Source organism: Trachurus japonicus, chromosome 11, assembly GCF_045865225.1.
Source record: "Trachurus japonicus isolate A0001 chromosome 11, Traja_1.0".
NCBI lineage: Eukaryota > Metazoa > Chordata > Actinopteri > Carangiformes > Carangidae > Trachurus > Trachurus japonicus.
The window spans coordinates 1,807,526-1,830,463 of NC_140917.1; the positions used below are offsets into that span (position 1 = coordinate 1,807,526).

Below are 22,938 nucleotides of genomic sequence, written 5' to 3' on the forward strand. Positions count from 1 at the left end.
TTCAGCTACAGTAGATAGAGAGCTGAGCTGTTTGACTAATAAATGTTCTTTCAATATGTGACACCTCTGTCTCATCTCCACAGTCTCGACCCGGGACATCCAGACTAAAGTCGTCGGACATGTAAGTTCAGTGTAAAAATCAACGCCAAGTTAGCTGTTTTTGTGGTTTTAGACGTCGTCGTCACCTCTCGTCTCTTCTCTTCTCTCTTCTCTCGTCTCTTCTCTCGTCTCTTCTCTCTTCTCTCGTCTCTTCTCTCATCTCTTCTCTCGTCTCTTCTCTCTTCTCTCGTCTCTTCTCTCTTCTCTTTTCTCGTCTCTTCTCTCTTCTCTCGTCTCTTCTCTCGTCTCTTCTCTCATCTCTTCTCTCGTCTCTTCTCTCGTCTCCTCTCTCCTCTCTTCTCTCATCTTTTCTCTCGTCTCTTCTCTCTTCTCTTCTCTTCTCTCATCTTTTCTCTCGTCTCTTCTCTTCTCTCTTCTCTCGTCTCTTCTCTCATCTCTTCTCTCGTCTCTTCTCCAGGTCAGCGTCCAGACGGTTCCTAAGGAAGTGAAGAACAAGTCGATGCTCTGCACGCCGCTGGTCCACAACAAAGGCGTTTCCTGTACGAAGCAGATGGTCGACGCAGAGGCTCAGACAGGTGAAGGAAACATCAACATCAGATATTTAATATTCCTCTGTGGTAGGGGTGTAACGGTGTCCTCACTCTAATCCGGGCGGCGGTAATGAGCATGAAAGCTGCCAGCAACCGTCATTACAGACGAAGATGAGAAGTGATGAGAGAGAGGAGTTTTAGAGCATCAATCATGTTATTGCATATAAGTCGTATGTATGTCTGTGTGCATTTGGACACAAGGACAAGACCAAAAACATCACCAAAGCAATTAGCATAAAGGCTACATGTATATTAACACTAATCAATGTTACAGTAGTTTCTTATTTTGTATAATAGTGCTACCTGGGTGTTTTTTTCCTCTAGAATGAATGAATGAATGGTATTATAACATCCCTAATGTTATTCTATTTATTTTATATTCTTAAACAGAAGATGGTTGTTAGTTTTGCATTCAATTGGTGACTTTTTCTTGCTTTTTCCCGTTGTGCCGAACCAAAACGAACCGTGACTTGCGTGCACCGTTACAGCCCGACTCTGTGACGCTCTGTTAAATAAAATCGATCTCATTTGGCTTCGATCTGATGGATTAAAAAGCACGAATGTGAGTGGACTTGACGTTTGTTTCTGTTTTCTCTCTGTTGCTCTGTGTAGAAGTCTTTGTACCGAAGGTGGTGATGGTGCCTCTCCCGGTGCCGGTGTACGTTCCTCTGCCCATGAACATGTACAGCCAGGCGACACCGAAGCTCGTCGGCCTGCCGATACCGGTACGTACCAACACTTCTGACTTCAATCTCTCTCTGTATTTATTTATTTCTAGTTCTTAAATGTTCTTTATCTGTTCCTATTTTCCTGTTATGGACTCATCTGACTTGTTTTCAGACTTTCAATGAATTATAATCATTTATTTTACTGATTTTGTTGCATTCAAGATAGTATCAAAAACAGAGCATTAGAAGTTAAAGTTCTTGTCTTGTATCTGTCAGACAGTGGGTTTTAAGGGATAGTAGCATTTTTTTAAAAGTGGGGTTGTATGATCTCCAAATAGCCCCTAAGTACTTTAATTGCAGTAGAAGACTCTCTGCACTCCTCCCGTTAGCAACGCCAGCCCATAATAGCCCTGCCCAGAGATTTACAACATACAGTGTTGTGAACAGACCCAAAGAAACGGCCTATTTTCACGGCCTAAAAGAGGTTTTACCTGAAAAAAAATACACAGTTCCATTGTTCGCTATAATATAATTTTTTCCAGCCCCTCAAAGTGCAGGAAAAACACAGTTTTTATTTGGACCTAACCAACTGCTGATCGGCGGGCGCTAACCCTGGGCGGAGGGATACGTGAGTTGGTTAGGTCCAAATAAAAACTGTGTTTTTCCTGCACTTTGAAGGGCTGGAAAAAATTATATTATAGTGAACAATGGAACTGTGTATTTTTTTTTCAGGTAAAACCTCTTTTAGGCCGCGAAAATAGGCCGTTTCTTTGGGTCTGTTCACAACACTGTATGTTGTAAATCTCTGGACAGGGCTATTATGGGCTGGCGTTGCTAACGGGAGGAGTGCAGAGAGTCTTCTACTGCATTTAAAGTACTTAGGGGCTATTTGTACTTTAAAGAAATACTACTATCCCTTTAACGTTTATATCTGCACATCGTTGTCCAGAGTTAATCAGCCCTAACCTCCACTCTGCCTCTCTCAGCTTCCTGTGCCCATCGTTCTCCCCTCGGCGTCACAGCCTGAACGCTCCGAGGGAAAACTCAGTGTCGAGTGTGAGAAGAAGACGACGAAGGTTCAGGATGAAGTGAAGGAGAGAGAGGACGAGCCGGAGGCTGGAGAGGAAACCAAAGGAGCTGGAGGAGAAGCTCAGGTCCTCAACGGTAAGAAGTTAGTTTCATTATGTCAAATCACTGTTCTGTCATAGCCCAGGACGTCGACGTTGGTCCGTCTGTCGTACAGTCTTCCTTTAGGGACTCGGGTCTCCATTCACAAGGAAAAACAAAAGAATCAATTTGGTCTACGTATGGGAAACAATAGGTGTGTGTGTTTGAGTAAAATGAACGTTTGTGTTTCATTCTATAAACTACTGATAACAATTTCTCCCAAAAATTACAACTGGTCAAAATAACAAAAAAAGATGCAGTGTTTTCAGACCTCAAACAATGCAAAGAAAACAAGTTGATATTCATTCTTAAACAGACCACTAATGTTTTAATTTAGGAAGAGTTCAGATTATTATATATGGAAATGTAATCCTGCAGCAGCAGTGACTGTTTACTGATTTACTGATTACTGATGCATAGGTTATAGTTCTAAGATTTTCTATTAAAATAAAGCCAATAATGACATTTGTTGTGTTCTCTTTTTATTTGGAAAAGTACCGAAAAGTATTGAAAAACATGTTGGTACCGATATCAGTACCAAAATGTCGGTATCGTGACAACACTACTAGAATCAAAACAAAATGGTTTAGTGCAAAATAATCTGCTGCAGCGCCGGGTTTTTAAACTTGGTGGGTGAAATAAAATGCAGCGAGAATTTGAACTGTTCAGCGCTGAAGACTAACTACAGCCTGTCTACAGTAACTTTCTTTTTAGTTTTAGTTCCTCTAAAGGTTCCTGTGACGAAAATAAAAGAGTTAACGAGGAACTCTGCTACATTTTTACCTTTAGTTAAGCAGCTCCAGCTCCTAGTTCTGGTTAAACCACTGACTAGTAACTAGTTCCAGGGAGAATGAAAACCAACCTTGGAAGATCAGAGCCTCCGACCCGGTGTCCCAGCTCTCGTCTCCATGGCGACACCGCCACACAAACGTAACGCGCTAACCCGTAACCCGTTATCTTCTTGTTGATGACAGATAAGACTACACAGATACAGTATACACATGGTAACATGGTAGATGATAAATAACCTTATCCACTGCTCCATGGATTCATTTCTCACCGGCTTCGTTGGAAACAAATGCACATTGAGGAGAGGAGGGGTTAGTAAAACACCGGAAAAGCGACCGGACTTACATATTTCCTCCTTAAAGCAAGACATCATCACCTATTTTGATTCCTCTAAAGCTCCCCAGTTGTATTTAACAGTATTTAACATGAAATTATAAACATTTATTTTCAGAGGACACCAGCAGCTGCAGGGAGAACGTGGCTGAAGAAGACCGGGCTGGTTTCAGGAGACCGGAGGACACGACTGGTCCAACTCCTCCTCTTCCTCTTCCTCTTCCTCTTCCTCTTCCTCTTCCTCTTCCTCTTCCTCTTCCTCTTCCTCTTCCTCCTCCTCCATCACAACAAACTCAGGGAGACATCCAGAACCAGAACCAGGTCAGAAACCTCCTAAAGCTGCGTTCACACTGGACCTTTTGTTTTTCGAACGAGCGATGAGTTTACATGTTAAGTCGATGCAAACGAGCGATTGAGCGTTTAATCGCCCAGGTGAAAAAACGCTGGGACTCGCAGCGACAGCGACCGAGCGACGGAGCGTTTTTTCATTCTGTTCTGTTCTACATCTGTTTCTCGAGATGAGAAATCCCAACTCTCCGGCCGTCAGTCGCTCGTCGCTCAGCGCTGATTGGCTGCTGTGATCCCGGTGGTGCCGGTGTAAACAGAGACACATGGCAATGGGCATGACGCCATCAGTCTGTGGCTCTGTGCCAAATTGACGAGCGACTGCAGCCGAGCGATGGAGCGTTTTTTTTCGGAGCGATACGAGCGACAGCGACAAAAATAAAAGATCTGGTGGGACACAGCTTTAGGAACGGAGCAGAGTAGAGAAGGTCTGGTCTTCTCTCTCCTGTGGTGTTAACTTCTTCTCCTTCTTCTGTCTGAAGGGTGTGAAGTCGAGCCAACGCGTCGAGGCGACCGAGCGCCACAAAGTGGTCGGTTCGTGTGGGACGGAGGCCTGGAGGAGGTGGAGGGAGTCGCAGGACGACCTGCATCCTGAGTCCGGTAGGTTCTTCTGTCTGTTAGCTTAAGATTTCTTTTTAATTTTTAATTTTAAGGCCCTTTCATAGCCTGGCAAGCCAGACTACATCACTAAAATGTCTAGTCTGGCAACGACCGGTAGACCTCGGCTCAATCCAGGGGGCGGGATGAAGGCTGTCTTTCAAACTGCCTCTGCACCAACAGGGTAGCGCTACGACCAATCAGAGCAAAGAGCAGGACGACGTCGGTAGATTAAACTTTTCCCGTATCCCGTCGGCAAAACACCAAATATATCCTTCTTCAAATGAATGACTTCAGTGCAGTTTCTTGCTCAACTCAGGTTTAATTCTTTCAAAGTTGATGCCAACGCCGATTCAAACGATTCCTTTGCCAAAGCCATCTATCTTCTTGTCATGTTTTTCACCGTCGCAAGTATGTCGTCATGGCGTTAAGCCGCCCAACGACTCTCTAAACAGATAGAGCGCTGTGATTGGTGAACACAATCGGTGTTTGAGACTCAAAAAGTTCCTATGGCTCGTTTCTAGACCCACCTACTGAGAAAAGAGATTTGCTGCCGCTATAGGGTGCGTCTAGATTTCTAGGCTAGCCCTTTCACACATTTTCTCATTTTTTTCAAGCCCCAGTTTTCATCACGAGTCCTTTCACGCCGACCGTGGCGTCTCTCACCGATAAGTTCGTATAATAGCCTACATCCGAGCTCTCGCCACCTTCTCACCATCTCTTTTTATGGTCACCACCCTGTCTTGTTTGACAAGGGACACAAACTTTACAAAGACAACGAAATGAAAGACAATGAAATGACAGACAATGAAATGACAGACAATGCCGGTGTGAATCAGCACCGAATATTTTTGCAATTTCGTGTCTTTTATTCGTGTGTGAAAGGACCTTGAGAGTCCAAACTTCATAATGAGACTTTATTTATGATCAGATGTCTTAGACTCAGGTTCAAACAGTTTGAGGAACAGTCATCTTGTTCTCTGGTTTTCCAGCCGTAGTGTTGTTTTTGGCGTCCTGTTTTCATTTTTTCCTGTTTTTTCAACCCGGGCGACCGCCCAAGCCTTTATTAACATGGGAATCAAACCCACGACCTTAAGGTCAAGACTGAGCTAATCAGACAGACGCATGATCATTTTTCTCTGAGCACCGATACTGAGGAGCTGTAATCACATTAAGTTTTGGTGTGTGTGTGTGTGTGTGTCATATGTGGGGACAAAAAGGAGTTAGCCCACCAAACTCATGGGGGCCTCTTCACTTGTGGAGACCAAAATTCAGGTCGCATACGTTTTTTCCATTTAAATCAACTCAAGAACCAAACCTCCAGGATGCTACAGCTAAATTTCAGACGCGGTTCCGTATGGCACCATTTGGGAGATTACCTGTACCATGTGTGTATGCATTGCTCCCCCGAGTGGCAAGACTTTGCCAGTACGTTCTGATACACACTTCCGGTAGTGTGTATGATTAGCCCCGCCCCTCCGCCCATCCAGCCAATGCGAAATCGTTCTACTGCAGCAATCAGTCGTGACGTTCATATTTCATACACTTCGTGAACCTCATGGTTAGCTACAGGTAAGAGCATTTTATTAATTGTAATTAAATACGTTTATAAAGTGTGATTGTTTGGTACCATTAGTGATTTGAACTGCTAAATGTTAACAAACAGAATAGTGGCAGAAGTAACAGATTACATGAAATGACCAGTGATGTTGCTAACTTAGCCCCGCTTAGCTGCGTTAAACAAGCAACTTATTTTCAAAAGGATGCATTAAGTTAACCACTTTGCGTCAAGAGGATGCAGCAATATTTTGCTAAATCAACATTGACATTGGATTAAAAAATATGAGCTTGTGCAAAACAGGGATAGTAAACTAGGATGCCCGGGTGTTACGGTTTAACTGATGACTTTCTCATAAAAAGCCATTGATTGTAGTTTAATCTTCTTTAAAATACACAATCTGTGTAGTATCGAATCATTTGAGTAAGTTAAACTGCGTTCAGATCATGTGTTCACCTCTCGTGATGTACTGTAATGTGACAAAGTCACCAGTTAAACCGAAACATCGGGCCCGCCAGGCCTATTAAGCCCCTGACACACCGCCACAACGCTTCCCGACGCGTCCCGAGTCTGTCGCCTCTCGTCGGGAGAAAGGAAAAAGTGAAACACACTGTGACCGCCCCGACTGCCAACCAGAGCGACTGAGTGGCGAGGACTCCCCCATAGAAATACAGACCAATACAGACCAGGGGCAGCTCTGCTCACTGTTCATTCAAACAAACTAATGCCACTGCCACAGTTAATTTCATCAATGAGACAACATTAATCTCCCCAAAACAATGTAACCAGCCATGTTTTAACAGCGCTAAAGCCGAAATTAAAACAGTTTTTAGCAGCTTACTGCTGTGGCTCGGTTGCCGCGAATTGGCGATAGCCGATGCTAATTTCTGTTAGCCCGTCTATGGTGTTTTACATTACACGTTAGCATTAAGCTAGCGGGCTTTATATGCTTAGTTGTGAGCTGTGTGTGTTTTGAACGTTGTTTCAAACTATGTGGGTTTGATTGAACATCTTTGATGTTTAAATATATATTTATATTGCCGCTTAATATATTGCTTTACTCCTCTTTTTATTTTATATACCATTTTTACTGTAGCACAGGCTAGGACACCGTTTGTTTACTGTGGTCACTTCCGTCCCTCCCACACACCGCGCTGATTCGCTTAGGGCACCGCCAATCAGAATCGCCATAGCTAGCACACAGCCAATCAGAGTACCCGACGAGTCTACTCTCCCGACGGCCGACGAGTCCCGACTGAGCATGTTCAATCGGCCCCGACGAGATCCGTCAAGAGCCGAGGCTCCCCGACGGAGAGGAACACACCAAACAGACGAGCTGCCGACGCCGTCCGACGAGGCCAGACGCCCGACGGTCGGCTCGGTGTGTCCCTGGCTTTAAGCTCCGTCTTCCTTTTATGAATAAGGCTATAGGCATCAGAAACTCAACATAAACCAGGGCCATGACCATCGAACGTAGTAAAAAACAATCAAAGTAGCAGGGGCCGAAAACACAGCAACGGCGGCACTACAGCTGTTAGCATGCAGACGGCAAACCAACATGGCTACAGTCAGTGACGGCAAAATCTGACGAATCAGATTCGACTGTGAAATTCCTAAGTCAAGGACCCCCCTGGTTGAATCGATCCTCAGTAAGCCATGTTTTAATTTGGAAAACATGTCTTTCATTAAAGTCCAGAGGATGGCAGGGGGAGAGAAGAGACGGAGGATCGATCCGGAAGCAGACGCAATATCTCACATTAAGGACAAGTCTGACAAGCTGGACAGCCTCGAAGCGTTGTACATAAATGCTGAAAAAGGTGAGTAATCTGACATTTCACAAAAGCCAGTAACAGAAAACATAAAGTGCTTTACACTAAAAGAAAGACCACAGAAACGACAAGATAAAACAGAAAATAGAAAATTCAAACTGCTGCAACTTGGTGGTGTTTCCTCAGTGATAAAAAGAGACTTACGTTATATTTTTGAGTCTCAGTATTACTAGTTTATCAATCAATGATTTTGAGCCTCAGCAATGATACTGAAGTCAGGGAGCCAGGTCATATTATGTTTTTTCCCCTGCATAAACTTTGCCGCTTTTTTTACAGGGCGTGGAGTATTCGCCAAAAGACCCTTCAACCAAGGTGACTTCATCCTTGAGTATCGAGGCGACCTTATCTCTGACACGGAAGCACAGAGGAGGAAAGAGGAGTACACACCTGCTCAGCGCGTTTTCATGTTCGACCTCGCTGGAAAGTCTCTGTGGTATGTTTACATCTCACTTTAGCATTTCATAATGCTGGGTTCATAATTCATTTCATAATGTTTCATGTCAAGGACCCCTACATTAATATGTGTTTGGCCGTGGACGCCCATCAAAAAACATTTTGTGCCAGGGACCCCGATAACTGTACGTTCACACCAAAAGCTTCCAAAGCTTCAAAACGCCAGAAGTCAATTCATTTTCAATGAGAGCCCACTGAGCGACCAAAGCGTCCAAAGCTTCCAAAGCTTGCAAAGCGTCACCAGACGAGAAGTTGAGCCATGGTTAACTTTAGGGTAATTAGCTATGACGCGGTTCGGCGGCAACCTGTCAGAATAGAGACATCTTTTGGCTACCTTTTTTTTGTCCTTCGGCTCCCCAATGACCAGCGCGATCGAACTTTGACGTTGGTCATGTGACGAGCGACCAAAGCGGCTGAAAATATTTTCCGTTTTGGAAGCTGTCTTGTCTGACGCCCACCCTTGAGCGTTATTGACGCTTTGGAAGCTTTTGCTGTGAACGCACAGTAAGAAAAGATTTGTTAAAAAAATGTTTCACAATTACAGGTAAAAAGTGAAAATAGTAGATCTACAAGGTCACAGTGCATCACATTGACAATGAGAAAATTGTTTTATTTGAGATTAAAACAATTTGTACTGTTGGTTGTGTAGGTTAGAATTGCATTCAGACCGCTTATATTCAGAAACTGAATGTTGTTGTTTGTTTTAGTGTTGACAGCACCAAAGAAGATGGGTCCCTCGGTAGGCTCGTAAACAACCACCACAAGAACCCAAATAGTATGATGAGGCTAGTGGAGGTTGATAAGAAGACTCACATTTGCCTCTTCGCTATCCAGCCCATAAGAATAGGTGAAGAAATTTCCTATGATTATGGAGGAACTGAAGACTGGCCATGGCGAAAGGTATGTATCAGTTTGTGCAAGCCAATATACTACGTTTGTGCAATGTTTTCTCAGATGTGCAAGGTTAAGTCCTTAGGCAGCAAGTGAACACTAATGTTTGGCTTCCTGTTTACCTTCTTGTTTCTATTTCTGTGTCATAACCATATTATGTTTTCAGAATCCAGCAGCGGTTTCGCCAAGAACCGAGCGTGACAGTGTGGTTTTGGACATGGTCGCCGTTCCATCTACGGAGTCTGCTCTCAACACTCCTCCAGCTACTGTGGAAGGCGTCTCAGCTTGCTCAGAGCCCTGTGACAAGGTGGGACATGGATTCAAGGTCTCAATTGCTATTTATGATTCCAGTCTTTTTTGTTAGATTTAAGACACAGAAGACACTTCGAAATCTCAAAAGCTTTTTCAGACCTTGTGTTAAGTGGGTTATATAGGTAGGCTTCAGTCATTTTCAGAGCATTTAATTTTGATGATTGGATATGTCATAAAGGCAAAGCTTAAGACCCTCAGTCTGTGATTTTTTAGGCAAGACCAGAACATAGGTTTAGATTGATGAGCACCTAAACACACAGTAGTTCTGCACTGTGGTAGTTCTTTAGGAATCACCATGTGCAAGTCACAGATTGTGATTTGGTTTAAGAAGAACTTCCAGTCATGAGTTTCTCCTTCTTTGTCTTACCCTGTGCAGAGAAGCGTGGACAAAAAAGTGTCAGAACAGACACAGTTGAAACGGAAGAGATCAGGACAGCACGGGCACCGGACTGTTAAAAAGCAAGATGAGTCGGCAGTGGATCGTTCTTCGGACGAGTTGGAGTCGGATGGCGCAGTGGATCAGTTGGGTGATGAATCAGAATGGGATTCCTCCAGCGTAAACATAGGAGACAAATATATACCACCTGAAGATGAATATGAGGACAGCACAGATGGTTCGAATGCAGGTGAAGAATTCTTCGATGACACGATTGATCTGATATCCAAACAGAAGGCCGGAGCAAAGAGCACCACTAAGAAAGGCCAGAGAGTGTCACCAAAGAGAAGGTGCAGATCCCCAGGTTCATGGAAAACAAGAAGCAGCATCCCTACCACATCAAAAAGTCCCCCTAGTACAGGAGATGGTGATACGCCACTGTCTCCTCCATCTGTGTCTATTCCAGCAGTCTCCAGAAGCTCGGATGGGAAAAGGGTATATGACAAAAAACAGTATTGCCACTATTGTGAAACTTCAGTAAGGAAATATGCAAAACATCTGGAGTGTTCTCACAGTACTTTGGCCGAAGTTGCCAAAGCTTTAAGTTACAAGAAAGGTTCAAAGGAAAGAAAACGTCATTTGAATCATCTAAGAAGCATTGGCAACTTTAAGCATAATGAATCTGTACTCAAGAGTGGACAAGGGAGCCTCATCGCAAAGAAGCGACCCAGAATACACAGTTCGGAGAAAGATTATGTGCACTGTGCCCACTGCTTTGGCCTTTTTCTAAGGAAACGGTTGTATCAACATCTTAGAAATTGTGATCAACGACCATCCGAAGAAGGGGCGCAGAAGACGTTTTCTAAAACTTCAGGCACACCTAAAACGTTTGAAGATCTGACCAAGAGCATGATACAAGATGATGTCACTGGTATTGTCAAAACTGATCCAACGATCAGGGAATTTGGCTGCCATTTAATGAACAAGATCATGGCTAGTAGTACTGACACAGTTGGCATTAAGCTGCCTGTCACACAACAGCTGAGGTATCTTGGTAGGATGATAAAGGCAGCGAGAGGGACAACAACTATGAAGACAATCCAAGATCTAGTGAGCCCTGAGAATTTCAAGGAGACCATTAAAGTTGCACGTCACGTTGTCGGTTTTGACGAAACAACATCAAAGTCCAAAATTCCAAGTCTTCATTTCAAATTGGGTGCTGGATTGAACAACGTGGCAAAGTACTTAAGAGCCAAAGCACTGCAGAACTTGGATCATGCAGAAGCAGAACGATACCATGCATTTTCCACTATTTATTATAGTCGCTGGGTAGAGTTCATGGCAGGTCATGGCAGGAACGACCTCATGAATGCTCCCAAGCTCTTACCATTTACAGATGATGTTAGACTTCTTCATGCTCATCTAGATAAAGAGGTAACCCAAGGCATCAAGGAGTTGAAAGAGGTGGCTTCAACCGCTAACTGGAAACGGCTGTGTGAGGCTACTCTGACAAAAGTAATACTGTTCAACCGCCGAAGGGAAGGTGAAGTCTCCAAGATGGAGTTGAAGTTCTTTCAGACAAGGAGGAAATCGGTGCCTATTGAAGAAGTCAAACAGCACCTCGCAGCCAACGAGATGAGCATGTTCTCACATTTCACTCGGATTGAACTGCCAGGAAAGCTTCGCCGAGGTGTTCCTGTACTACTAACTGCGCAGACTGAAAAAGCACTTGAACTGCTGTGCAATAAACGACAGGAGTGTGCCGTTAAAAAAAACAACATCTACTTGTTTGCATGTCCAGAAAAAGACACCTATCTCCGAGGTTCTGATTGCATTCGGAAATATTCAGATGAATGTGGTGCCAAAAACCCTGAAGCCCTTCGCTCCACAGAGCTGCGGAAACAAATTGCAACATTATCGAGTGCACTGAATCTCAAAGACGCAGACCGTGATCAGTTGGCAAGGTACCTCGGCCACGATATTAGGATCCATGGGAACTTCTACAAGCGCAAGCTGGACACCCTTCAGATTGCCAAAGTCAGCAAGCTCCTACTTGCTAAGCAGCAGGGGCGGATTGGAGACTATGTAGGGATGAGCCTTGACGAGATAGACATCTCCCCAGATGGTATGTACACAGCATTTCTCTGCATGACCCATTTGTTTATGCATTCTCTTAAAGGGATAGTTCAACAATTTGGCAAATTGGCCCATTAAATTAATGCAAAAACGCTGATGCGCGTTCCCGTTTGGGGCAGTTTTTCGGCAAGCAGTCTCGTAATGTTCCGTCATTATCTCATAGCGTGGTGAATGTGCAGCTCACAACTTGTCCACCAGAGCGTTGTGGAGTTGTTGGATTGTGCATTTGATGAGTTTGTTGAGGGAAACCAAGAAATCCTATGAGCCTCCGTAGCGTAGCTCTGAGCAGCTCACGGCTCTGCTCCGCCGTTCTAAAAATAGCTTGCACCGACGATTAAAGGTAACAAACCTACTGCTATGACTATAGGGATTATGGCAATGGCCCAATTTGCCAAAATGTTGAACTATCCCTTTAAATAAACTTTTATAGGAATGTGCATCATTTACAAAAAATATTTAGCCTTTTGGAATAGTGTACATTTAATAGTGCTAACCCTAACCCCCTAACCATTTTTCTAAACAGGTTAATGTGATGGCAATCATTGCTATAGAGCAGTGGTTCCCCCCTAAGTACCCCCTCCCTCATACGTGTTGATGATTCTCCAAAAGTGGTCATACAGAACGTAACACAACTGATTATGAAACGAAAATCATTTCAATTTCTCTCTTCAATTTGTACAAGACATTTTCACATATTCTCCTGCATTTTTATTGTTTCTGGCTGTTTTGGTGTTTGTTGTGGCCAAATGTGTCTTCACAGAGTTGTAGGATTGTCACAATACTAACATTTCAAACTCAATACCAATACCCAGGAAAATATTCAATATGACATCATATTCAACAGCAGCAGTGCTGCCCAGCTTTTTTTTTTTTCATTATTGTTCTATTATTGTATTTTTATTATAATCAAAAGGACTTATAACAGATGTTGTTTTTTTTTTTAATTAAATAAAAAGCTAACTCTGAGTTGTGCAATTTCAGTGTCTAATGTGTTGCTATTGTTTCATTACATTCATTACAATGCCTCTCCTCTCCTCTGACGGACGGGGCTCCCCCCTCCCTCCTCTCTGAGAAAAGCTGAGAAAAAGAGGAGCGTTGCCGTTAATATCGCCCAGTTAGAAGCCACGGAGGACTCTGAAACTTCTCCCAGCCCTTAGTCCACATGAGGTTGAGTAGATAATGAGTGAAATTTGAATTTTGGGTGAACTATCCCTTTAAAATCCATACTTTTAGAAATCAGTAATGCAGTGTTTTTCAACCTTGGGGTCGCCTGGAATTCAAATGGGGTCGGCTGAAATGTCTCATAACTGATACGAATTTTTTTTTTATCTAATTATTATTCTTTTTAAAATTATGATTGAAAACATCACACATTATCTTAAACAACTGTATTTCATACTTTCACTTTCCCGCATATAAATCGAGTTCAAATAAAATGGTAAAGGCAATTTTCCACTATGGTGGACAATAAAGATTTTTTGTATTGTATTGTATTGTATTGTATTGTATTGTATTGTATTGTATTGTATTGTATTGTATTGTATTGTATTGTATTGTATTGTATTGTATTGTATTGTATTGTATTGTATTGCATTGCATTGTATTGTGTTGTATTGTATTGTAAAATGCTGCATATAAAAAATACCTGAGCTGGCGCTTCTTGATTGACGGTGGGGTCGCCAGAAATTTGTGATGTCACAATGGGGTCACGAGCCAGAAAAGAGAACCCATTTATCAACTACAACCCCTACAACCCCCTCAGCTTTAATTTTATAGTGTCCCAAGTTTGATTTTTTCTTTGTGTTATCACTTTAAATTTCACCTGTTTATCCCGTATCTTGTCTGATTTCTCTCTCCTGATTGGATAATATTGGTGTCCCGACCTGAAAACAAATGAATTTTGGTTTACTAAAGAGCTGCAAAGATATGGAGACGCCTGAACAAACACACTATATAGCAATTTATCACACTATAGTCGTGCTATTTATTTAACACTTGCGTTAACAAAACAGATTCACTTACCGTATATGTTTCATTTTGCTTAAACCCACAGAGTCTGTACCAACACTGATGCCTGACAAGGAAGAGGTGCAACGAGAAGACAAGACGGGGGGAAAAGTAGCCGGCGATACCGGGGGAGGAGAGCACGGCGAGACAGAGGGCACGTCAGGTATGTGTTGTTGGGTATCTGTAACTTTTATAGGTAATGCATCAGGCTATTCCTACAGTGACTAACTTAGCCTAAATATGCTCGAGGGATATGGCGGATGTAGTAAGAAGAAAGAAAGGGCCCAGGCAAGGATATCTACTTTTTTTTTTTTTTTTTTAAGTAGTGTACAGGTGATGTTACATTACAATATGCTTATTTATAGCAGCAATATCTACTATAGCAGCACTGAAAAGTGTACAATGGAATAAAGTGCACAATAGAATAAAAGTTTGAAAGTAAATCTCAGTTATACTGTAGTCCACTTCAAAGTAAACCACTTGGTTAAAATGCCCAATAGAATAAAAGTTTTTTAAAAAGTACTGTAAGTCAGTCACATGTAGATGGATAGAAATGACTTAAACGGTTCTCATTTTCCATGTAGGCCGCCGCCCAACAAGGAAGGCTTGGACCAAAGAAGAAAATTCAGCCGTCCTACGAAGCATGAGCAAAAAATTCATTAAGAATTTTATACTGCCGGGAAAAATAGACTGTGTTGCCTGCATCAATGAAAACCCGGAAGCGTTAAAAGATCGTGACTGGAGAGCCGTCAAGTTCCACGTAAAGAACAAGATCGCAGCGCTCAAGAAAAAAGCCTCTTGCCATTGACCCTGTCTGGGAGGGGGGGGGGCTTCTGTGGTATTAACTTTTTATTTCCAGTCGACTGTGGCAGACCGTTTTCTTTTTTCTTTTCTTTTTTATTTACAAAATGTAATGTGCTTGTTCAGCAAGAGAAATAAACTGTGTTCTAGTTGATATCTCATGTTTGTGATGTGAATTTATTTATTTTTAATATACACAATATAACCAGCTTATTACTATTGATGTAAATGTTGAGTGTTTGGTTTGCACCTGCTGGCTGTTTTGTCTGCTAGTAAACTGTACAAAATGTGTATTCATGAATTATTTATAAAGTCATTAAGAGTCGGTGATTAGAGCAGGTTTTCTAAACCTTAAATTACTTTGGTCAATGTCAAGTCAGTGATCAGTCAAGGTTTTTATTTGAGTTAAAGTGCTAGAGTAGTTTAGCAGCTATGAATCCCATGTTTATAATGCGTTATAGTCATGTTTATGATACATTGTAATCTGCTGATTACACTAAAATTGCAATTATAAGCACTAATATGTCATTATAAAACATTTTATAATGACATGATCTGGTATAAATGCTTTGCATCTGCTTATAACATTGTATATTGGCAGTTAGATGCAACAGGTAGGAAGAAAGCCCCTACTCCTAGGCAAACAAAAAGTGTTGACGTACCTGTGACGTACCTAGTTAGGGTGAATGCTGAAAGCATAACTATTATTATTCAAATTTTTGTACTTATTTTTATTCTCCCCACTTTCCACCTTTTTGCAGACTTCAACTAGTCCTTCATACTTTGTGCTATTTTGTGCTTCCAAATTTTGTCCAGTGGGGTCTGACAAAATTAGAGAAGCGTGTAACACATGGGCTCAAAAGTGACGTTGTAAGAGAAGTGGGTATTATGGGTCTAACAAGTGACAAAGCGTGAGAGCGGTCCCCAAAGATGAGGTCAGAGGATGTTGGATCTTGTTTTATTGTTCTGTTTTGAATGTTGTGTTTTGGTTGATTCGGTTCGCTCTCGGTGGGAAAAAGATGCAGAGGACAACGAGCGCGCCCCGACAAAGTTCTGGCTTGACTCTAAAATCACCAAAACTCATTCCATTTCATGTTACACAGTGAAAGTTATGGCTAAATAATGAGTAAAAAATGACCCCTAGTGGACAAAAACATCCCCAACGATACCAGAAGGTTAAAGGGATAGTTCACCCAAAATTCAAATGCAGTGTTGCCTTATCCAATGCCCTGTACCATTCAATTTTATTTTATTTTATGACATTTATGTCAAAGACATGCAGTGCTGCGCGGAGCCCCACTGTAACTCAGAGAAGCCACGGAGGACTCTGAAACTTCTCCCAGCCCTTTGTCCACATGAGGGGGAGGAGATCATGAGGGAAATTTGAATTTTGGGTGAACTATCCCTTTAAGAGTCAAAACTTTATAATGATGATTAGCTACATGCCTAATAGCTAATGGGTCAAACAGTTTGAGAAACAGGTGTCATGTTCTCTGGTTTTCTAGGACCAAATATCACTGATCCAGACACAGATACAATAATGAATCAATGATATTTTTTATTGAAAAGGTCAAAGGTCAACCTCTAATTGAATGTAGGTTGAGCAACACGACACGTCGTCTCTCTCTGACAGCCTGTCCTCTCTGGTTTGATCCGGCAGCGCTCTCCGTGCGGCTGAAGGACGACCTCCTCCTCTGCTCCGCCGCCGATCTGAGCCTCGGACTCGGTCGCTTCGTCCACGAGGTGAAACGACCGGACGGAGAACCGTACTCACCGGACAACCTGTTCTACCTGCTGCTCAGCATCCAGCAGGTAGCACATAACACACATACTGTATATAACACCTGTGTGTTTAATTAATAAGGGCTGCAATAAACCTGGAACTTTATTTTGAAAAACACAGTGGTTGATTTAGAAATATAGAGACTTATAGTTTCACTTTTTCTTTTCTTTATCTTTCCATACTCCCATCTCTTTTTGTTTCACTCACTCACTTGAGTTGCCATGATTAGCTGAACAGCATCACATGACCATTGATGTAAAGACCTGAAAAGCTGAAACCTTTTAATAATTCCCCCTGATCAATAGGTCGTAGATCCAGATAGATCTGGTATATTTTAATTTTGAACAACTATTCACTGATTCTATTAGCACTTTTGCACTTTATCTCTCAGAAACTCTTTTGGTCCCCCTACCCATGTCAATGTTTTATTTCGTTATTTTGTGCATTGTTATGTCGTTTATAATACTATGTTTTTCACTGTCACTGTATTGGGATGGAAATTAGCAAGGTTGCTATAATCCGGCACATTTACATGTTTTTATATGTTCATTAATGTGCACTGTCCCACCCAAATAAACAAGTAAAGTACAATAAAGTATTAAATGAAGACTTAATAAAAATGTATTCACTTTGATAACAACCTTTGTTAACAACCCACAGTAACTACGTAGCAAAACACTGGGATGTATCAACACGGTTCTTGTCGTTTCTCTCCAGTTCTTGTTTCAGAACGGTCGGATGGAAAACATCTTCAGTGACGTCGTCTACAACTCATTCTCCACCGAGTTCACCAAGATCCTCAAAACATCTGTCACAGCCAGAGGTGAGTCATCATCCTTTCTTTCTTTCTTTCTTTCTTTCTTTCTTTCTTTCTTTCTTTCTTTCTTTCTTTCTTTCTTTCTTTCTTTCTTTCTCCTCCCTCTTTTCCTCTTCTTTCTCTATTTCTTTATTTCCATCTTCTCCTCCCTTTGTTTTTCCTTTTATTCTTTGAAGTGGACAATAACTATTCTCCTTTTACTTTTCTGTCTTATCTTTATTCTTTCTTTCTTTCTTCTTCTCAATCTTTATTTGTCTTACTCTTCTACCTTTTCATTTTTCTTTTTTTACTTTCTATTGTTTCTTCTTGTTCCTCTTTCTTCTTATTTATTTCATACATTTTTCTTCGTCTTCCTCCATTTCTTAATTTCCTTTTCTCCTCTTTTTTTTTTATATTATATATATATATATATATATTTTATATATTTTTTGGCTTTTTGCCTTTATTTGATAGCCACAGTGGAGATAGACAGGAAAGGGGGAGGCAGAGAGAGGGCGAATGACATGCAGGAAAAGTCTGCCCGAAAACGGGATTCGAACCGGGGACGCCTGCGTTGAGGACTGTAGCCTCTACATGGGGCGGCCGCTTTTTTAACCACTGCGCCACGCACCACCTCTTTTTGTTTTTTCTTGTATTCTTCTTCTTCTTCTTTCTGTCTTCCCCTTGATTTGATTTGAAATTCTTTATTCAGTCACATCACACAATAGCAAACATTATCGACAAAATAGTGACTGAAAAGGCAGAAGCATAAAGCTGATATTAATGCCTGTCCTACATACCAAATGAAGCTACCCAGCAAATATAAAACATAAGACAACAACTAACAAACAAACAAGGTAACGAACAAACTAAACTAAACTAAACCAGAGGAAACAAACAAACAAACAAACAAAAAAACGGAACCAATGAGGTTACCCGTATTTAAATATATTGTAGTAAATACATTTTTAAATAGCAGAGAAAAAAACAAACATCCATCCATCCATTGTCCGCCGCATTATCCGGAGTCGGGTGGCGGGGGCAGCAGTCGGAGCAGGGATCCCCAGACTTCCCTCTCCCCGGACACTTCCTCCAGCTCTTCCGGGGGGACCCCAAGGCGTTCCCAGGCCAGCCGAGTGACGTAGTCACTCCAGCGTGTCCTGGGTCTTCCTCGGGGCCTCCTGCCTGGAACACCTCCCGAGGGAGGCGTCCAGGGGGCATCCGATACAGGTGCCCGAGCCACCTCAGCTGGCTCCTCTCGATGTGGAGGAGCAGCGGCTCTACTCCGAGCTCCTCCCGGGTGACAGAGCTCCTCCCCCTATCTCTAAGGGAGCGCCCCGCCACCCGGGTGACAGAGCTCCTCACCCTATCTCTAAGGGAGCGCCCCACCACCCTGCGGAGGAAACTCATTTCGGCCGCTTGTATCCGGGATCCCGTTCTTTCGGTCATGACCCAGAGTTCATGACCATAGGTGAGGGTGGGAATGTAGATCGACCGGTAAATCGAGAGCTTTGCCTTTCGGCTCAGCTCCTTCTTCACCACAACGGACCGATACAATGACCGCATTACTGCGGCCGCCGCACCGATCCGCCTGTCGATCTCGCGCTCCGTTCTCCCCTCACTCGTGAACAAGACCCCAAGATACTTAAACTCCTCCACCTGAGGCAGGAACTCTCCCCCGACCTGGAGGGTGCAAGCCACCTTTTTCCGGTCGAGAACCATGGCCTCGGACTTAGAGGTGCTGATTCTCATCCCAGCTGCTTCACACTCGGCTGCAAACCGCCCCAGTGCATGCTGAAGGTCCTGGCTCGAGGGAGCCAACAAGACCACATCATCTGCAAAAAGCAGAGATGAAATCAAGTGGCTCCCGAACCGTACCCCCTCCGGCCCTTGGCTGCGCCTAGAAATTCTGTCCATATAAATAATGAACAGAACCGGTGACAAAGGGCAGCCCTGCCGGAGTCCAACACGCACCGGGAACAGGTCTGACTTACTGCCGGCAACGTGAACCAAGCTCCTGCTCCGGTCATACAGGGACCGTACAGCCCTCAGCAGAGGGCCTCCGACCCCATACTCTCGGAGCACCTCCCACAGGATGCCACGTGGGACACGGTCGAAAGCCTTCTCCAAGTCCACAAAACACATGTGGACTGGTTGGGCAAACTCCCATGCACCCTCGAGCACCCTGCGGAGGGTGTAGAGCTGTTCCAGCGTTCCACGGCCAGGACGAAAACCGCATTGTTCCTCCTGAATCCGAGGTTCGACTATCGGCCGAATTCTCCTCTCCAGCACCCTGGAATAGACTTTCCCCGGGAGGCTGAGGAGTGTGATCCCCCGGTAGTTGGAACACACCCTCCGGTCCCCCTTTTTGAAGAGAGGGACCACCACCCCGGTCTGCCAGTCCAGAGGCACTGTCCCCGACTGCCACGCGATGCTGCAGAGGCGTGTCAGCCACGACAGCCCCGCAACATCCAGAGACTTGAGGTACTCAGGGCGGATCTCATCCACCCCCGGTGCCTTGCCACTGAGGAGCTTCCGGACTACCTCAGTGACCTCAGCTTGGGTGATGAATGAATCAACCTCTGAGTCCTCAGCCTCTGCGTCCTCGACGGAAGGCGTGTCAGTGGGATTGAGGAGATCCTCGAAGTATTCCTTCCACCGTCCGACGATATCCCCAGTCGAGGTCAACAGCTCCCCTCCTCCACTGTAAACAGTGTTGGCGGAGCACTGCTTCCCCCTCCTGAGGCGTCGGATGGTTTGCCAGAATTTCCTCGAGGCCGACCGGTAGTCCTCCTCCATGGCCTCCCCGAACTTTTCCCAGACCCAAGTTTTTGCTTCCGTGACCGCCCGGGCTGCCGTCCGCTTGGCCTGCCGGTACCCGTCAGCTGCCTCGGGAGTCCCCCGAGCTAGCCAGGCTCGGTAGAACTCCTTCTTCAGCTTGACGGCATCCCTTACTTCCGGTGTCCACCACCGGGTTCGGGGATTGCCACCGCGACAGGCACCGGAGACCTTACGGCCACAGCTCCGGACGGCCGCGTCAACAATGGAAGTGGAGAACATGGTCCATTCAGACTCAATGTCTCCGGCCTCCCTCGGAATCTGGTCAAAGCTCTCCTGGAGGTGGGAGTTGAAGACCTCCCTGACAGGGGATTCTGCCAGACGTTCCCAGCAGACCCTCACGATACGCTTGGGTCTGCCAGGTCTGACCAGCTTCCTCCCCTGCCAGCGGATCCAACTCACCACCAGGTGGTGATCAGATGACAGCTCAGCCCCTCTCTTCACCCGAGTGTCCAAGACATACGGCCGGAGGTCAGATGACACGACTACAAAGTCGATCATTGACCTCCGGCCTAGGGTGTCCTGGTGCCACGTGCACTGATGGACACCCTTATGCCTGAACATGGTGTTCGTTATGGACTGACTGGCTAGCACAGAAGTCCAATAACAAAACATCACTCGGGTTCAGATCGGGGAGGCCGTTCCTCCCAATCACACCTCTCCAGGTAACACTGTCGCTGCCCACGTGAGCGTTGAAGTCCCCCAACAGAACGATGGAGTCCCCAGTTGGGACACCTTCCAGCACCCCTCCCAGGGCCTCCAGGAAGGCCGGGTACTCTGCACTGCCGTTCGGCCCGTAGGCCGAGACGACAGTGAGAGACCTGTCCCCAACCCGAAGGCGCAGGGAAACGACCCTCTCGTTCAGTGGGGAGAACTCCAACACATGGCGGCTGAGCTGGGGAGCTATGAGCAAGCCCACACCAGCTCGCCGCCTCTCACCGTGGGCAACTCCAGTATATAGTAGTAAATACATTTATAAATATCAGAGAAAAAACATTATATAGTTGTTTTTTTGTATGGTACTATGTCTGTCAGTCTTTAAATGTGATGACTATGGATGGAAATGAGCTCTAAGCTAAATCTGGCACATTTACATTGTTTAATTGTGCATTGTCCTCGTCAAATAAACAATAAAATTAAAAATGAAATGAAGTGTAATATTTCCTGTCTCTGATGGACCGGTTGTCTCTGTCTCTCTCCCCCTCCAGGCTACGTCCACTCCCGGGTGGAGGAGGACTTCCTGTGGGACTGTAAGCAGCTGGGGGCGTACTCCCCCATCGTCCTCCTCAACACGCTGCTGTTCTTCTGCTGTAAATACTTCGGCTTCACCACGGTGGAGCAGCACCGCCAGCTGTCCTTCGCCCACGTCGCCCGCCGAGCCAGATCCACGGCCGACGACACCAAGACCAAGACCACGACCAAGACCACGTTCCTACGCTTCTACCGGCCCGACTGCATCTCCGAGGCCGAGACAGGTACCGGTTCAGTTCAGCTGCTCACAGCTTGATTGAAATTTGTTTATTTGGATAAAACCCCTTGAGATGTATCATCTTGTTTTCGAGGGGGTCCAAACATATAGACAAACATAGATTCAACAGACAAACATGTTCTCAACAATATAGAAAAACAAACAGACAAATAAACAAACAAAACAAACAAACCAAAAGACAAAAACAATAGTACAAACAAGGACAAACCACAGTTATTGTAACTACATTGGGACAAAACAAAACAAGTACATAGTAGGGCCACAAAGGTCAACACTGGGACTAAAACGACAGTATATAATGATTAGTAACAGATCAACAAATCAGAAATGCATCTTCAGTGAAAACAGGAACAGGTCACCATGAGATGAGAAGACAGAGCTTGAAAATACCAAGAGAGGAACTGGATCTGATATTAGCAGGAAGGTTGTTCCAATCTGCAGGTGCTTTAAACATAAAAGCTCTTCTACCAAATGATTTAATGACATTGGGAACAGAAAAAAATGGCTGCGATGAATGTCTGATATGATAACTTGTTGTATATGGTATAAGATACTGCTGTAGATAGGATGGGTAATTAAAATAAATGCATTTGTATATCAGCTGTAACCAGTGCATGTGTCTTCTCATGTTCAATGTTGGCCAGTTGAGTCTAGTGGACATTGTGCAGTGATGAGTAAGAAAAGGACATCCAAGGACAAATCTACAGAGCTTCTCATACCGGATGTGTTTGTGATGCAGAGTTGCCCTGTAGTTCAATGTTCTGTGTGTGTGTGTGTGTGTGTGTTTGTCAGATAGAGACGGCGTTCCAGCTAAAAGACGAAGGAAACATCAGAACAGAGCGAACGTCCTGCAGATGATGGAGAACACGGAGAACCCTCTACGCTGCCCGGTCCGATTCTACAAGTTCTACCTCTCCAAGTGGTGAGTGTGTGTGTATGTGTGTGTCCTCGTGTCATCACAGGCAGCTTGTGCTGATATTTACTGTTTGTTTGTTTTTTAACCATTTTTATTTATTTATTTTAGTTATCAATGTTAAAGCAGAAGTAAGCGGAATATTTGTGTGACTATAAGTCTGAAATAGTTCTATCTTCAGACAGCAATCACTTCTATAGAGCAGCC

The 22,938-nt window shown here is 44.0% G+C and overlaps 1 protein-coding gene across 1 annotated transcript in view; it reads left to right on the plus strand.

Annotated features, from left to right (window-relative positions):
• LOC146977878 (uncharacterized) overlaps nucleotides 1-22,938 on the plus strand; it is a 92,397-nt gene that overhangs the window by 63,144 nt on the left and 6,315 nt on the right. Inside the window, exons 38-49 of the mRNA XM_085790527.1 lie at nucleotides 84-121; nucleotides 518-635; nucleotides 1,263-1,375; nucleotides 2,305-2,482; nucleotides 3,726-3,928; nucleotides 4,435-4,552; nucleotides 14,158-14,274; nucleotides 14,696-14,911; nucleotides 16,573-16,724; nucleotides 17,413-17,518; nucleotides 21,538-21,804; nucleotides 22,611-22,740. Of these exons, the coding sequence (XP_085646653.1) occupies nucleotides 84-121; nucleotides 518-635; nucleotides 1,263-1,375; nucleotides 2,305-2,482; nucleotides 3,726-3,928; nucleotides 4,435-4,552; nucleotides 14,158-14,274; nucleotides 14,696-14,911; nucleotides 16,573-16,724; nucleotides 17,413-17,518; nucleotides 21,538-21,804; nucleotides 22,611-22,740 (1,756 nt within the window). The remainder of the gene's footprint in view (nucleotides 1-83; nucleotides 122-517; nucleotides 636-1,262; nucleotides 1,376-2,304; nucleotides 2,483-3,725; nucleotides 3,929-4,434; nucleotides 4,553-14,157; nucleotides 14,275-14,695; nucleotides 14,912-16,572; nucleotides 16,725-17,412; nucleotides 17,519-21,537; nucleotides 21,805-22,610; nucleotides 22,741-22,938) is intronic.